This window comes from Urocampus carinirostris, chromosome 10 (genome assembly GCF_059441175.1).
Source record: "Urocampus carinirostris isolate Australia breed hairy pipefish chromosome 10, RoL_Ucar_1.0, whole genome shotgun sequence".
In the NCBI taxonomy this organism is placed as follows: Eukaryota; Metazoa; Chordata; class Actinopteri; order Syngnathiformes; family Syngnathidae; genus Urocampus; species Urocampus carinirostris.
Window position 1 is genome coordinate 13,472,804 of NC_142358.1, and position 15,977 is coordinate 13,488,780.

General features: G+C 38.3%; 1 protein-coding gene across 2 annotated transcripts; it reads left to right on the forward strand.

The window, feature by feature from the left end:
* Positions 1-903: 903 nt before the first annotated feature.
* On the forward strand, positions 904-15,100 carry LOC148357786 (pannexin-1-like). Of its 2 annotated transcripts, XM_088346449.1 has the most exons (9): positions 904-1,080; positions 4,113-4,302; positions 5,865-5,980; positions 7,618-7,805; positions 8,689-8,973; positions 10,727-10,949; positions 12,134-12,365; positions 13,903-13,959; positions 14,479-15,100. In XM_088346449.1, exons 2-8 carry the CDS (start codon positions 4,122-4,124, stop codon positions 13,920-13,922), a joined length of 1,245 nt encoding a protein of 414 aa, XP_088202575.1. In that variant the 5' UTR covers positions 904-1,080; positions 4,113-4,121; the 3' UTR covers positions 13,923-13,959; positions 14,479-15,100. The 2 variants fall into 2 exon arrangements, with proteins under 2 accessions (XP_088202575.1, XP_088202574.1); XM_088346448.1 differs by lacking the exon at positions 13,903-13,959.
* The last annotated feature ends 877 nt before the right edge of the window (positions 15,101-15,977 follow it).

Below are 15,977 nucleotides of genomic sequence, written 5' to 3' on the forward strand. Positions count from 1 at the left end.
AAAAACAACTAATACCCATATTTCATAGTCAATCAATTCAATAACAACGTCACGCTGGTACAAATTAGTGAAGAAGGGCTTTCACAAAGAACAAAAAAGGGCCAAAAGAAATAAAAAGGGGAAAAATGAAAAATAATGTCAAAAATGAGAATAAGAAAAGAAAAACAAGGAACAGAAAAACGAAAGGAAAAGATGAAAAAGAAGGAAGAGAGTAACAAAAAAGAAGGGAAGGAGAAAGGAAAGAAAAAAAGATGAAGAAAATAAAAGAAAGAAGGTAAAAAAAAACTAGAAGATGAGAAGATCTGAAAAAGGAAAAGGGGGAAGAAATGAAAAAGCAAGAAAAAATAATAAAAAGAAGAGGAAAAAAGAACTAAATTTTTAAAAAAGAACAAAATAAAAAAGCAACTGAAAAGAAGTTTTAGGCTTTTGGGAGATAATGGAAAATTAGCCCATGTTATGTAGGATAATTGCAAACTCCTCTGCCTCTGAGTATTTTCAACGTTTATACCTGTATAATAGTTAGTGTATTTTCGCTTATTAGTTTGAAATACTCTGTGATCTGTGCAGCCCTTTGAGACTTATTGTGATAAAAGGCTATACAAATAAACACGGCCACTCTATGGGCCACAAGTTCCTCCCAGAGAGTCACCAACACAGCCCAGAAAATCAAAAACATAAAATAACGTGGCGAGGAAACTCAGATTTTATATATATTATATTATATATTTCTACCGACAAAAAAATAAAATCAACCTAACATGTTTTATTTGCATTTAAATGTTATACGATAACTGCAACAACGATGTCCATTTAAATCGCAACTACCAATTTGTAGTCGCTGATGAAAACCTCTGCCAAAGATATTAATTAGCGTAATTTCTTTGGATGTCCGAGTGAGCCTGAAGGCGTCAAAGAATACCGGAAATGATACCGTCGTGAAAGTTATCTTTTGTTGCAATTGTTGAATGTTTTGCTGGGCGCATGTTCTTTCTCAGTTTACTCACTCTCTTTTACTCCAAACGCAGTGCAAACACAGCCATGCTATGCTAGATCATTAAACAACACGCAAAGAACGGAAAGGTGAGTCCTCGATATCATTTAATCGCTCGCTCTCTGCTTTTGCCGTTGAATTTGATCAGAATCTAAAGTGATGCATTCACGAGCAATATGTTGTTTCAAAATATAATTGTATTAACGTGTGATATATTGCCGTGCATTATAAGTTAATTGTATCAAAGTGCTGCATAGTTTTACCAAAAGTCACATCTAAGAAGAAACTGCGTTGTTTTTCATTTTTGTCAACACTGGTTTTGTACTGTACTTGCTTTTATTTTTAACTTGGAAGCAAACAGCTGTACTGTACTTGTAATGCAATGATTGCGACGAATGCTTCGGACAAGTTGGTTCATGCCGGGTTTATTTTTGTTTTGTTTTTCGGTGGAGACCCCATGTTTATTATTAATATGAATGCATATTTACGATGATAAATGGCGAGTGTAACACCTTTGGGCACATACAAATGATTTTTTTTCTTAATATTGATGGCAAAGTTTATACACACCATAGATCTTATAAAGAAAAGTATGTTTTATTCTTTATATTGTGTTGTCAAATTCAATGATAATTTTATACTCGATAAGGGATTAATTTACCTAACTGGTTACGCACGGACTGAAGGAAGTTTATTGGTACAGAATCAAGATTAAAAACATGCAACGCTCTTGTGATAGTTCGCGTGTGTCATTCGAATATGTAGTCATGAGTCAAGTCATGAGTGTTAAATTTGTGTGTTGAACCCAACAAGTCTGCTGTCTGCATGCTAATGTCGTTAAATAAATGTCAAATTGCGACTACTTAAAGAGTTGGATGCTGATAACATCATAAATTAATCTTAGTCACTCCTAGTTTTAAATTATTTGGACAATTTCTTAGTCTCAATTTGTAAACCGTGGAATCAAATCAAGTCATGTTTATTTGTATAGCCCTTAATCACAAAGAGTCTCAAAGGGCTGCACAGACCACAGATTATTGCAAACCACAGACTATTATTACACCATCCCCTGGTCTAAAGCCTACACGAGGGCAAGGAAAAACTCAAAACCCTCAACATGTGGAAAATGAAGAAACCTTGAGAAGTGACCGCACATGAGCTAATCCCTCTTCCAGGATGACCAGGCTGCAATAGATGTTGCAATAACAAATAATACACGGATATTGTCAACATAGTATGTAAGTCATTCATATGCTATAGAATATAAGTGTGTTTTAAGCCTGGATTTAAACAGTTCCACTGAGGTTGCAGATCGAATCTCAGGGGGAAGAGCATTCCACAGCACTGGGGCCCGAATGGAGAACGCTCTCGAACCTGCGGATCTCTTCCTCGCTCTTGGGATCAGTAGTAGACCGGCATTTTCAGAGCGAAGGCTCCAGACCCGGAACATAGGGCGAATCCACCAAATTACTTTCATTTCAATTTAGGAGATTGTTAAATGCCGTTATTTGGTTCTTACATTACATGTCTAGCCTATTTTTAGACTTTTTCTGAGAATAGAGGTGGAGAGAGCAATTTTTTCTCATGTGACACTTTTATGTCCAGTCACTCTTCCAAATTTGAACTGAACTCGTGCAACCATGATCGACTATCCCCAATTGCATATTGCTGTGAGCGGGGACCTGCCGAGTGCACCATTGTCAGGCTTGGTGGCTCTTTTTAAGTGTTATCTCTCCCTGAAATGAACTGCGTACATGCAGCCGTGATCCATTATCCCCAATCCGATGTTGTTGGGAACGGGAATCAGCAGAATGCACTTTTGTCGTGAGGTGTGTTGTTCTGTCCAGCCTAAAATAAAATTCACATTTGTGACGGTGATCCTTTATCACCAGTTGACTATTGCTGAGAGCATAGGCTGGAGGAGTGCATTTTTATTTTTTGGTTTGAGCCGCTGATGCGTGCCATTGTGGCCCACCAAAAATTGAATTGAACCGTATTGGCCGCGTTCCCTTATCACTAGTCTATTGTGAGAGGGTCACAGAGAGAGCAAATTTTTCTCATGTGTGGTGGCTTTTTTTTCGCTCTTCCTGGCTTAAAATGAACAAATGTAAATGTTCTGCATTTATATAGCGCTTTTCAAGTTAATGAGGACCTCCCAAAGCACTTTACAATGTGCTTCACACTCTCGGTTTTACGCACACTAACTAATTGATAGCAGCGTCAGCCATGCAAGGCAACTACGAAACACGATTAAAAACATTATTTCCCATAACAAACTCCTCTCCTTACAATACAACATGTATTGTTATTGTGTTGATTTCAGGGAACGTGTCCACCCTCAATATAAAAAAAAAACTAAAAATGAAACAAGGCAATGTGCCACAGTATATATAAAATGTGATGAGGCAAAGAGCCGCATTCTTATTGGCCAAGAGCCGCATGGGGCTCTAGAGCCACGTGTTTGCCACCCCTGCACTAGTACATAAAAAATATTTTCCCTTCTGCAAAAACGACTGATATTTTAAAGAAATACCTTTAAATCCATAACAAAATATTTCACATACTACATTATTGATTCATCAGCAAATCCTTAAATGTCAGGTCATGATTGTTAAATTCCCGCTATAAGGCAGTTGATAGTGGTATCGACAACCTTGGCAAGTGCCAATACCTTAAAAATGGTTTCTGTACTTCCCTAATATTTAATAAAGTATAACCAAACAATAGAATTTGGTGTACAGTGAACCCTTGCTGTTTTCTGTCTCTCCACTTCTCTGTTTGGAATTGTGTTTTGCATTCTGATTGGCTAAACAGTCTGTGCGCTTCAGTTCACATTGATTATTTGAAATCACGACTTGAGAGTACAGTAGTTATTTGTTTAAAAAAAGGGTTACACACCAAACAGTATTTTTATTCGTTCAACAAATGCTTGATCCTATAGAAAAGGTTTGTTCTCTGGTTTCGGGGTATTATTTCATAGCATTTGATTGTAAAAAAAATTTTGAAATTGTTAAAAGAAATATAGAGTTTCCTACTTCATCAAGGGTTCTTCTGGAATATAACCCCAGCGATAATTGAGGGGTCTCTGTATTACAAAACCTTTTCTAATCTTGCATCCCAGAGCGTGATCATGGCCATCGCCCATGTAGCCACCGAGTACGTGTTCAGCGACTTCCTCCTGAAGGATCCCACTCAAGCTCGATACCGCAGCGTTCGCACCGAGTTGGCGGTGGACAAGATGGTGACCTGTGTGGCGGTTGGTCTTCCTCTCCTGCTCATCTCGCTGGCCTTCGCGCAGGAAGTATCTGTTGGTCAGTGCCACTTTTAATACCTCCGGCAAATGCAAAAAGACAGATTGGGTTGATAAATTTGTCACTTAAGAAATCTTACTCAACAGATGTTGAAAATTCAATCATAAAGTTCTGCTGTGGTGCAGGGTTTCCAAACTCAGTTTCGCTATGGGGCCGGATCCAGGCTTTGTGTTCTGAGGCAGTCTTAATCAGTAAAACATTTTCAACTTTTACATTTTGTTCAGGGTGGTTCCTATTAAACAACTCTAACCTAGTGAAGAGTAAATTGATTTAAATTATATTTATTTAATTTAGAATCCAATTCAGCGTTTACCTAATCAGCCAGCAGGTCAGGCTCACGGTTTCCCAACCGAATTAGTTTGACATAGCCCCATATTGTCTCTAGTATTTATCATGAAGGAAGCAATACTCTAAACATATTTTAGTCTTAGCTTTGAATTATCGATTTTTCAGTTCATTGATAAGGATAAGGATTGATTGCCCAGAAGGAAAATAGCAGAGACACACCAAAAAGTAATGCATGTGTTTGATACTAATAAACTACATTCATTTACATAAGATGGGAGATTTGAATCTTCTAAAAGAAAAAAAAACATTTTTGACACAAGTCCTCGCAGTCTTTAAAAACGGGAACGGGTAAAGAAAGTCAGTAGCAATGAAGTCATTTATCCAGAAACTGTATTAAAACACTCAACTTATTTAAACGATAGAGATTTTCATCGCATGTCCGAAATAAAATATGATTTGCCCTGCACCAAAACAGTCCGTTGTGAAATCCTTTCTTGCTAACTTTGGGTCGGACAAAGCAGCACGTGGGGGAGTGGGGTGGGTTTCGGCTGTCTTGGTCGCCTTTGACACACCATAGGAAATGGTGCCTGTACGCTTGATGAGGGATGCAACCAACCAACCAGTGCTGAGAGACTAGCCCAAGGTATTATCTATCCATCTACCTTGGTCATATCCCTCAAGAGGGGTGACCTGCCAAGTGCACTATTGCTTTACTTTACTTTGTAAAGACAAACACATACAATAACAAATAAAATAAAAAAGGAAAACAAATAGCAAAAACACACACAAATATTTTTGGACCATGGCCAACCCAAATGCCCAAACACCCGAACAAGTTAGGCACCTCGGCACCTAAGTTGGTCATGCTTTCGTCAAGGTATTATAATAATGATGCAATAAAAGAATAGTGCAACGTAACAGTAGTGCAAAAAAAAAAGTAGTGCGATAACATTAACTGTTTTTTGGGAATTAATTTTTAAATATTTTCGATAGATGTGTGCCTGAATATTTTTTAAATGAAAAAAAACGTGCGCCTTGGCTCCAAAAAGTTTTGAAAAGACTGTTCTAAGTATTAAGTGTAATTAATAACATTTTACATGTATAACATAGAATTTACTCAGTTGCTTAATCAGCTTATTTTTTCTAAAACCTAAATTGATTACTTTAACTACAAACAAGTTGACAAATGTAATGTCACAAAATGAAAATCTTTGAAGGGATTGCGTGTTGTAGTGTTTATTAATTGAGATGTGTTGTGTTTTATTTGACTTCAGGGACTCAGATCAGTTGCTTTGCTCCCAGTAACTTCTCATGGAGACAGGCGGCGTATGTGGACTCGTATTGCTGGGCTTCCGTGCACACGCATACCCTACCTCTTTGGCTGCACAAGGTACATACACACACACACACACACACACACACACAAGCGTGCAGGACTGTAACGAATACGCAGTCCTGTGAAAAAGTATTTGCCCCTTCCTGAATTTGCGTCTTTTGCATATGTATCACTCACTCAGATAATCAAACCAATCTAAATATCACAAAGACAACTTGAGGAAATACAAAATGCAGATTTAAAATGTTTCCATTTATAAAAAAACTTAGCCTATCAGGTCCTATATGAAAAAGTAACTACCCTTGTCCAATCACAAAGTAACTATGACTAACCACAGTAGTTGTAAAGCTAAATTCAATTCCACATACCACACCCAGAATTTATTGCCACCACCTATGTTGGACCGCAAAATCACGTAAATTGATTCTGTAAGACAATGTAAAGGCTACAAACTTTTCAGGAACACAACTGACATGCCACAATCCAAATTCCAGAAAAAAGGAGGAAAAAAAGGGATTTAAATCTATCAGTCCGTAAAAAACACAAACTCATTTCCAAGGCTGCAGGGCTCCAGCGAACCACTGTCAGAGCCATTATCCATAAATGGAGAAATATCAGAACTGTTGCAATCCTTCCTAGAAGTGATCGATCAACTTGGATTACTCCAAGAGTGCGACAACTTCTTATCCAGGTTTAAAAAAACAAAAAACAAAAACAAACTCGACAACCATCCAAGTAACTGCAGCCCGTATGGCCTCAGTTACGGTCAGTGTTTAGGACTCCACTATTAGAAAGACACTGGCTAAAAATGGCACCCATGAGAGAGTTCCTGCTGTCACATAAGGAGACAAATAGTCGTGTCACATTTGCCAGAAAGCATCTCATTCATTCTCGAGACTTTTGCAGAAACATTCTGTGGACTGATGAGTAAAAAAAAATACCTTTTTGGAAGGTGTGCAGCCTGTCACATTTGGCGTGGTGGCAGTGTGATGGTCTGTGACTGCTGTAGCTAAAGACCAAGACAACTTACTGTGCTTGACAAAATAATAAATAGTGGTGTTAACCAGAAGATCCTGAAGAGGAAGGTCTGGCCTTTATTTCGTGCCCTCTAACTCAAGCGCTTTTGGATCATGCAGCAGGGCAACGATCCGAAACACACCAGCAAGTCCACCTCTGAATGTATTAAATAAAGGTTTGCTGCTAAATGTTAGTGTACTGCCGTTCTTTCCATTGCACTATTGTTAAGATGCCCTATATGAATAACCTGTATTTTATGTTGACAATATCTGTGTATTATTTGCCCTCGTGTAGGTTTTAGATCAGGGGATGGTGTCATAATAGTCTGTGGTTTGCAATAATCTGTGGTCTGTTCAGCCCTTTGAGACTCTTTGTAAATAAGGGCTATACAAATAGACATGACTTGACTGGACTATTTTTCATTGCACTTTTATTAAGAAAGAAAATTGCACTTACAACTTTGGCCATTCTCCAAGCACTACCTTGTAAATATTTTGCCTATTTGTCCTGACATTCTTTTATCTAATTTCTCTAAGTTTTTATCTTGTTTATTCTAGAGCGCCATGTCTAATATCATTGCTAACAATGTGCATTCCGTTGTTATCAATGACAATAAAGACCTATTCTATTCTAAAAATTACTTACTTAACTGACATGTATGTGTTTTTGTGCAGTTCTTCCCTTATATCCTGCTGTTGGTGGCCATGTTGACATATAGCCCAGCTCTCTTCTGGAGGTTCTGGTCCGTGCCGTTGCTGCAATCGGACCTTGGCTTTATAATGGAAGAACTAGATCGATGCTACAACCGAGCCGTCACGCTCGCCAAACGTATGACTACCGACGCTCTGCAGGGAGCTGAAAGGTACGCTATTGCCACTTACTTATTTGACTTGTATTTCTTCTACAGTGGTTTATTACTTCAAGATTCCAGATTGTTTTTATTGTCATTAATATAAAAAATGGTAATGACTTTTGTTTTTGAATCCCCAGTTAACAATGTTGATGAAAAAAGTTTAAAAACTAGGATACAAAAATATTAAAATGAAATGTGTATAAACAATAAAAGCAAATATGAATATACTTGACATGTTACTTTTTTAATTTATAATTTTATTGTGCTTTATTTTAAGAAAAAAAACATTGAGCCAATTTACCTTTTTTTGTTTTTTTCCAAAATACTCTGCTTTTAAATTTCTAGTCCTTTTTTATCTCGATACCTAGTGCAGTTTATTTATTTTAATCATATCTGTGTTAGCCACCACAGAATTTTGAACGACAAAGACCACAATAGTATGGATGTTAAAGGGACAGTGTGTGTTATTAAGCACCTGATAGTGGGGGTGGTGTGGGGGACAAAGTGATATCAAATGTGTGGTCGTTGTTTTCTTTAATTTTAGGCTAAAAATGGTGAAAGAACGGGACTGTTTCAAATACTGTCCAAATGCTGACCCAAACCCACAAAAAGATAAAAAGAAGTTTATTTGAGCACTTCTAAGAATTGTACATGATCTCTACCACAACAAAAGAAGCTGCAATGATGATTTCAGCCAGAAGATGGCGTCAGAATGTAGACTATTTTTGAAGTTCCACACACCACCTTTAAGATTTGCCCCTTTTTCCCTTGTGCTGCTCTCGGCGTTGTCTCCCTGGCCCGATTCGGCCCGCAGGGGCTTATGTCTGACACCCCTGCTTTACATCTTTTCTGTCTTTACCCTTTCAAAATTCAAACTTCCTGCCTGGTAAAGTTGCAGTGACCCCACAGAAGGCTGCTTCAATTACCCGCTGGTGGAGAAGTTCCTGATGACCAAGCGTTGCTCCCACGTCCTGCTGACTCGCTACTTGCTGTGCCGAGGTTTGACGTTCGCTACGCTGCTTTGCGCTTGCCTCTACCTGGCCTACTACCTTCGCTTGGCCTCTCCTACCGACGACTTCCGCTGCACGCTGCAAGTCGGCCTGCTAGCCAACGACTCTACCGTGCCCTACCAAGTGCAGTGCAAGCTCATCGCCGTGGGTGTCTTCACACTTCTCAGGTACGCGATCGGCTCCGTTTTTATGGCGATATGAACGAGTGGTGCGGTGAGTTTTCTGTGAAAAGGGGAGTGTTATTTTAAGGTTTGTAATGGAAACACACAAATTCTTAGCAAAAGGGTATATTATAAAAGGGCAACTGTTAAATGGACAGTGTGTATTGGGTCTCTAGATGTTGTTATATTATTGTATAGGGCTGCAACTAATGACTTTTAATAGTCGAGTCATCACTAACTATTCAAACAATTAATGGAATAAGTGGATAATTATCATTTTTTCCTTAAATTTTTCAGGAAGTTGATTTAATTGCATGGCAAATGGTAATAAACACAATGAAAAATACATATTTTACTGAACATACTTCAGATTCATACAAAAATAAATAAAAATGCCCTTTCTAAAACCAATTAAGATTAGTGCTGTGTCAGTAGAGCATAAATCCATGAATAAACCTCTTCATTTTTCGGAACAGGCAAATAATAATAAATACAAATCACTTAAACATTTGTATCCCTATATACCAAGAACAGGCTAATTATTAGCTGGAGAACAGTAAATTAAACAAATATTAAGTGCATTTTATGACATACATTCAGGGGTCAACTGCAAATTCTATAATAAACTAACTTAAAAGTTATCATGTCATCAAAACCATATTGGCTTGAATGTTACTTGAATCCCACCGAGGCGAGTCAGACTCCGTTTTATTCAAATGTCCGACATGCTTTCTCTTTAAAAGGTTTGTGTGTCACCAAAGTACTACAATGATACCCGAGGTCTGTTTGGCAAACTTTGCTAGTGGTCTTTTTATTGGCCGTATGCAGGCTAAAATGTTCCCTAGTTTTAGAAATTTTGATACGCGCAGTTGATGTTGACGCTGTCATTTCTGTATGTTACCGCTCAGCAGAGATTCTTTTCATGTAGAATGCCTCACTCTGTTGGAAAAATTCGTTTTGAGTCGACAACGTCGACTGAAGGTTGCAGACCTAATTGTGTTGTGCAACCGGAAATGAATGTTTCAAAGCGCAAGAAAGAATACAAACTACAGAGGCTCAAAGTGACCAAACCACACAATTAGGGTTGATTAAAAAATGCATGTTCATTTGAGAGTTCTAGTATTTTTGCTTATTATTCAAATCAATATTGTTTCTCTTTAAAGATGAAGGGGTTTTCTAACTGAAACAAAAAAAAACACCAAGATGAGTTAGAGAAAGATAAAGGATTAGAATAAAGTTAAACTAACCGAAAGGAAGTTTCATTTGGAAAAGCCAAAAACATGCTGATGGAAAGTGAAATAATGGGCAGGATGTTTTCTTTTGAAAAAACAAATGTAATCAATTTAAATATAATGTGACACGCTTGATAGATTTATTTTGAAAGTTCAGACAAAAAAGCTGCAAACACCAAAGTACCAGATAGTGCATATTGTTTAAGTAAAATGTAACAGAATAATGGAAACTAATGATTTAAGATGCTGGGCAGAAAATTATAATTTTTCAAATCCACAAACTGACTAATAAAGTGTGAAATACTTGCAGGAAGACCTATTCTGAAACGTAATACGGTTTGGTAAATAAGGAGGAACCTAGCAAGAAGCTTTATTTTGAAAAGCCTAATTTTATGATTTGATGCTACCTGCGATACTACGAAAAAGTTGAACTGTGAAACATCAAAAAAATGTGAAACCATATAGTAGGCAATCTGTGGAACTGGAAGGTTTAATTTGAAAGTCACCCAAACACGTTCTCTTCCCAGCGTGGTCAACTTGATCATCTTCTCTGCGCTGATTCCTGTGGTGATCTACGCCAGTGTCCGTCCCCTTGTCTGTCATCGCTACGCCCACTTCCTGGAGACCTACCAATCTCTCCCCACCGTGAGCGTCCTGCCCACGCCAAGCGGCCAATGGGACGACCTATCCCTTTATCTGCTCTTTTTAGAGGAGAACATCAGTGAGCTTAAATCTTACAAGTACATAAAGGTATTGATGCGGCACATTCTTCCACATTGTCCTTTATCATGTCTATTTGTATGTTTCGAAACATCCCCTATTAACAGGGTGGGCAATTTTTTTAGAATTAGGCCCCATGGTGTTAAAAAAATTCAGAGGGGCTAAGGGGTAAGGAGGAAAAAAAGATTGATTTTAATTTTGGGGGATCTGCCAATACAAAGTCTCGTTGCGATTCCTTGGCAAAAAATGAGGGAAAAAAGGTTAAGTAGGCCAACCCAATTGTTCTCATATGGTCGCTGCTATTTCAAAAAGGGGTATCTCAATTTTTGGGGGCGGTTTTCATTTGGACTTTTTTAAAGTAAACTTTCCTTTCATGCAAAAATAAGGACTAGTCTTTTTAGAATCAGGAATGATGTGCATTTATAAATATGTCTAAGCAAATGAATATATATATATATATATATATATATATATAAATGGGCAGCACGGCGGAGCAGTGGTTAGCGCCTGTGCGGCACAGTTCTGAGGTCATGAGATCGAACCTTCTGTGCAGAGTTTGCATGTTCTCCCCGTGCTTGCGTGGATTTCCTCCGGACACTCCGGTTTCCTCCCACATTCCAAAAACATGCATCTCAGGTTAATTGGCCGGTCCAAATTGTCCATCCATTATCTGCATCGCTTATCCTTAGTAGGGTCGCGGGGGTGTTGGAGCCCATCCCAGCTGTCTTTGGGCAGTGGGCAGGGGACACCCTGACCTGGTTGCCAGCCAGTCGATTGGCACACAGGGACGGACAACTCACTCGCTCATTCACACCTAGATACAATTTGGACCGGCCAATTAACCTGATATGCATGATTTTAGAATTTTGGAGGAAACCGGAGTGCCCGGTGGAAACCCACGCAAGCACGGGGAGAACATGCAAACTCCACACAGGAGGATTCGATCTCATGACCTCAGATCTGTGCTGCTAATGCGCTAACCACTGCGTCGCTGTGCCGTAGCACCAAATCAAATTAAAAAAAATCTATACCTACCTAAATCTGCCTACATACATACCAACATATCTGAATACATCATATTAACATTTTCGTTTGGCAGAACGGATAAAAAAGCCTAACAGGCCGTAGATTGCTCACCCACTGCCTTAAAGGGACCATCTTTTCTTCTCCGATAATGTCCCCAATGGCGATATTTAATGTTTTATTATGTGTAGGTGTTGGAGTTGTTGAAAAAAGGAGGAGAATGCTCAGGTGAGGACTTTGACGCCATGGGCCTGCTTCAGACTTTGTGCCTCGTCAAGATGGACACGGTAGATGCCAAGAAATCCTCCAAAGCAGCGGCAAGACCTGACCAACTCGTCATCCATGAAGAAGATTTGGACAATAAAAACAACACAAGACACAACAAGCAAGAGGATAAAGCCACAATGGGAACCGAGATGAAAGGTAAGAGGCTGGACAGGAAGTTGTAGTGTAGTGGGACACTTTATATTATATATACCCAGTGGATGTCGCTGTATCGTATAGTTTAAATGAGCGCTAAAAAAGCACATGGGAGAATAAATATTAAAGAGTCTCAAAGTGACCAAAAGACACCATTTTACTTTTCATTTTTTATCCAGTGTTTTTAAGATGTTTTGGTAACCATAGCAGCAAGGTTTTTTGGGGGTACTTCTTGGAGCAAGATGGGTGATAATGTCCCTCCCCTCAGGTGATGTTCAAGTTTCATAAAGTAAATGCAATTTTCTTGACCTACCAGTATTTTAACCCCTTAAAATCTTGTAAAATCCCAATCCAAGACATAACCAGACATAAGTAAATTGAATGCTGTTCCTGAACCGAAATAGAAGGTTTTTCCATGGGCATCTTAGCTGGAAAACAGCTAAAACGTTAACATGAAGCTTTACCTGGCCCCAGGATCACAATCTGAAAAATGATGCATTGTATTTTACTCATTTTTCTAATAGCATGTCAAGGCGTTTCCAAATGGACTATAAGTTTGGGTGCGCGTTATGTTACCGTATTCGAGTCTGTCAAAAGCCATCGCTGATTACAGTTGCAACGGGAATCAAACCCGGATTTCGGCGGCGAGAGCGTCAAATTTTATCAACTCAATCATTAGGGATATAGATGACATCGGGAAAGGTTTTCAATTTGATCTCAACATCACACTATTTTTACTCACAGTACAACGTTGTTGAATATGTGGGGCCATGGTTGAAATAATTTACGTAAACTATGAACACGATACAAAAACAATTTATTAATTTTATGTCCCTCAAAGTCTGAATCGTCATCGGATACACCAGACTTTTGCCTTCGTCGTGCTTTTTTGCGTTTATTTACATCTTTCAGGACGGTAGACAATTTTCAAATTTCTTCAGTAACTGGCATCTTGGTGTCCTCTTGGTTGCGACGCATAGAGAGCGATAATGCTTCACATGACAATGCCATACAAACTAATGCCTGCTGCCGTTAGTCATGAGGGAAGAAGAAATGCAATGGCTAAAGTCATATTCAAGCAGACTTGATTTAACCTTCTTCAGTTAAGTGGTGGTCAATCGAGTCGGACTGCTGGGTAACATGGCAACAATTTTAACCATTTACAAGCACTTTACCAAAAAATCAAGCACTTTTCAAACCCTGAAAACAAACCTGCTAAATGTAATCATTTTCAATGATTTTAAGCACCAGTACGAACCCTGCAAATGCCTTTTTCAATGTCACCAAATCTAAGTAGTGTAGTTATTACACAGTGGAATTATGGTTGTTAATTATTGTTATTATCACTAATATTGTCAAACATTAGACTAGTCTGTGGTACAGAAAATGCTTAAAAGGACACTGTAATATTTGACCATTAAATCCCGCTGTATCGTTTCGTCTAACCAAAAACGTGTTTTTCAAAGCACAAGTATGAGTACAAACTACGGAGAACCAAAGAGACCAAAAACGCACCACTTTTCTTTATTTCTTTTGCAAGGTTTTTGGGGTTACAGGTAGCAGCAAGATGGCGGACAATCACGCCAGCACTTTCTAGGTGAGCCTTATGTTATGTAATAAAAATGCAAATTTCTTTATCTACCAGTATTAGCATATAATCGTAAATATGATAGTTCTTGTATTTTTGCTTATTACTGAAATCAACAGGTAGGAGGCGGTAAATAATACACAATGTCCCTATGAAAGGATAAGAAGCCATTTTAGAAAGGTTGTACGGGTTTTCTAAATGTTATCATTAAACCGGTAGTAAGTTTGATTTTTTAAAATTCCGCAAGACTGGAAGTGAAAAAAAAAAGTTAAAATGCTTAACCAGATGTAATATTTCTGAAATTCCAACAAGAGGAAAAATGAGATGCTTTATAGGAAGTTTTACTTTGAAATGTCTAATGATCCAATTCCACAGTTTAATCGGCACATTTGACAAGTGAAAAAAGTAAACTTTACTGTTTTACCATATGTATTATTTTGGAAATTCAAATTGGAGAAAAAAATCAGGTGCTGTGCATCAAGCTTTATTTTGAAATGCCCAACAACTACAGTATTGATTCAATTCTAGAATTGACCCCCCTGCTGCCCGGAAACGGAGATGCGACAGGGAGCAGAACCGACGGCGAGGGCGGGGCTTTGCGTCAACGAGCAATGTGATTGGCTGCCAACTTTCCCGCCACGACTTCGTTCTCGTGACATTTGCATAGCAACTTGGAAAATTTCATTTGCACGTGTTTTTTATAAGTGTGTGTGTGTGTTTGTGTGTGTGTGTGCTGCTGCTGCTGCCAAAGCTCAAGTATTATGGAATGTACCACTACCACTGGGATTGTGTCATAATGCGTCTTCATGTCATTAATTGCACTGGTTTATGTGTTTTAGGACGGTAATAATGAAGTCAATATTTTGTGTGTGACGTCTTACTCATGGTACTTAGTCTTAATATAGGAAAATAATTTAGTAAAGCCCGAAAGACTTAATGAATGGAATAGTTACTCCAATGTTTTGGCACACGAATGTAAAAATGTATTGAATTTCTTATGAAGGTACTTTAGAATTTTTACAGGCATGAAAAAAGTGACATGGTGCTTTTTGGAACTGTGTGTTGTTACGTTGCCTCTAATTAGGAAAGTAAAGTAGCTTTGTAGCTTGGTGTTTATATAAATGTGAGAATAAAAACATTTGCATTTGTACATAGTTTGATGCTTTTCTATGTAATGACTGTATTTGAACAAATTGGTATTATAACAAAATTAAGAATCTTTTTGAGTTTTGTGCTTCTGTCCAAGGATCCCTTAACCGCCAGGGTCACGGGGGACCACTTCCTGTTGTGTGTGTCTTGGTCAAGTACATCCCTCTCCAGGTGTTTTTTTGGGCCTTGGGCTTTGCTCCCCACAGATATTATTGGTTCCCCTGGTTACCAGTAGCAGGAGAACACTCCTGATCTGACTCAGATACAGCACTTTCATCATTTGGTCGCTGTTGTTAAGGTAAAGCCAGTTCAGGTCACACGCTGACTCATACCTAAGGATCATTTGGATCCGCCAATTAACCTGTCTAGCATGTTTTTGGAATTGGAAGGAAACACAGGGACGGGGAAGCCGGTAGCTGGAATTGAACCCTGGACCTCTTTTCCGTGTGGCCGACGCGCTAACCACTAAGCCTAGAAGAAACTTTCATTCCAAAATTATAAATCGTATAGGACTGTTTTGTTGTGGCTTCCATAGTTTTCTTGAAAAACAAACCTTGTGGCGATGACGTTATGTCCTTTGCCTTTGTCCGATATTTATGCATTTAAATGAATTCAGAGCTAGATGGATACAGAATGAAATTGTTCCTTCAAAGATAAAAAAATACATGATTTAATAAAAGCCACAGAAATACGTAAAAAAAAATCTAGATAAATCAATGTGAAATAAGGATTTATCCACTGACTAGATAGTACAACTATATAGTACAGATTTTAAATCCGAACAGCTTCATATTCAACTCTGCAAAAAGTTGAAATGTCTTTTCCAAAAATGCAACATAATATAGTTCACATAAAAAGCAAATTACATTCTTTTTGAG

Bases quoted from the DNA above. Each gene is read 5' to 3' on its own strand.
- LOC148357786 (XM_088346448.1), top strand. From the start codon at position 4,122: ATGGCCATCGCCCATGTAGCCACCGAGTACGTGTTCAGCGACTTCCTC. The intron at 4,303-5,864 runs GTCAGTGCCACT...ATTTGACTTCAG, and splicing joins CGCGCAGGAAGTATCTGTTG to GGACTCAGATCAGTTGCTTT. The intron at 10,950-12,133 runs GTATTGATGCGG...TATTATGTGTAG, and splicing joins AATCTTACAAGTACATAAAG to GTGTTGGAGTTGTTGAAAAA.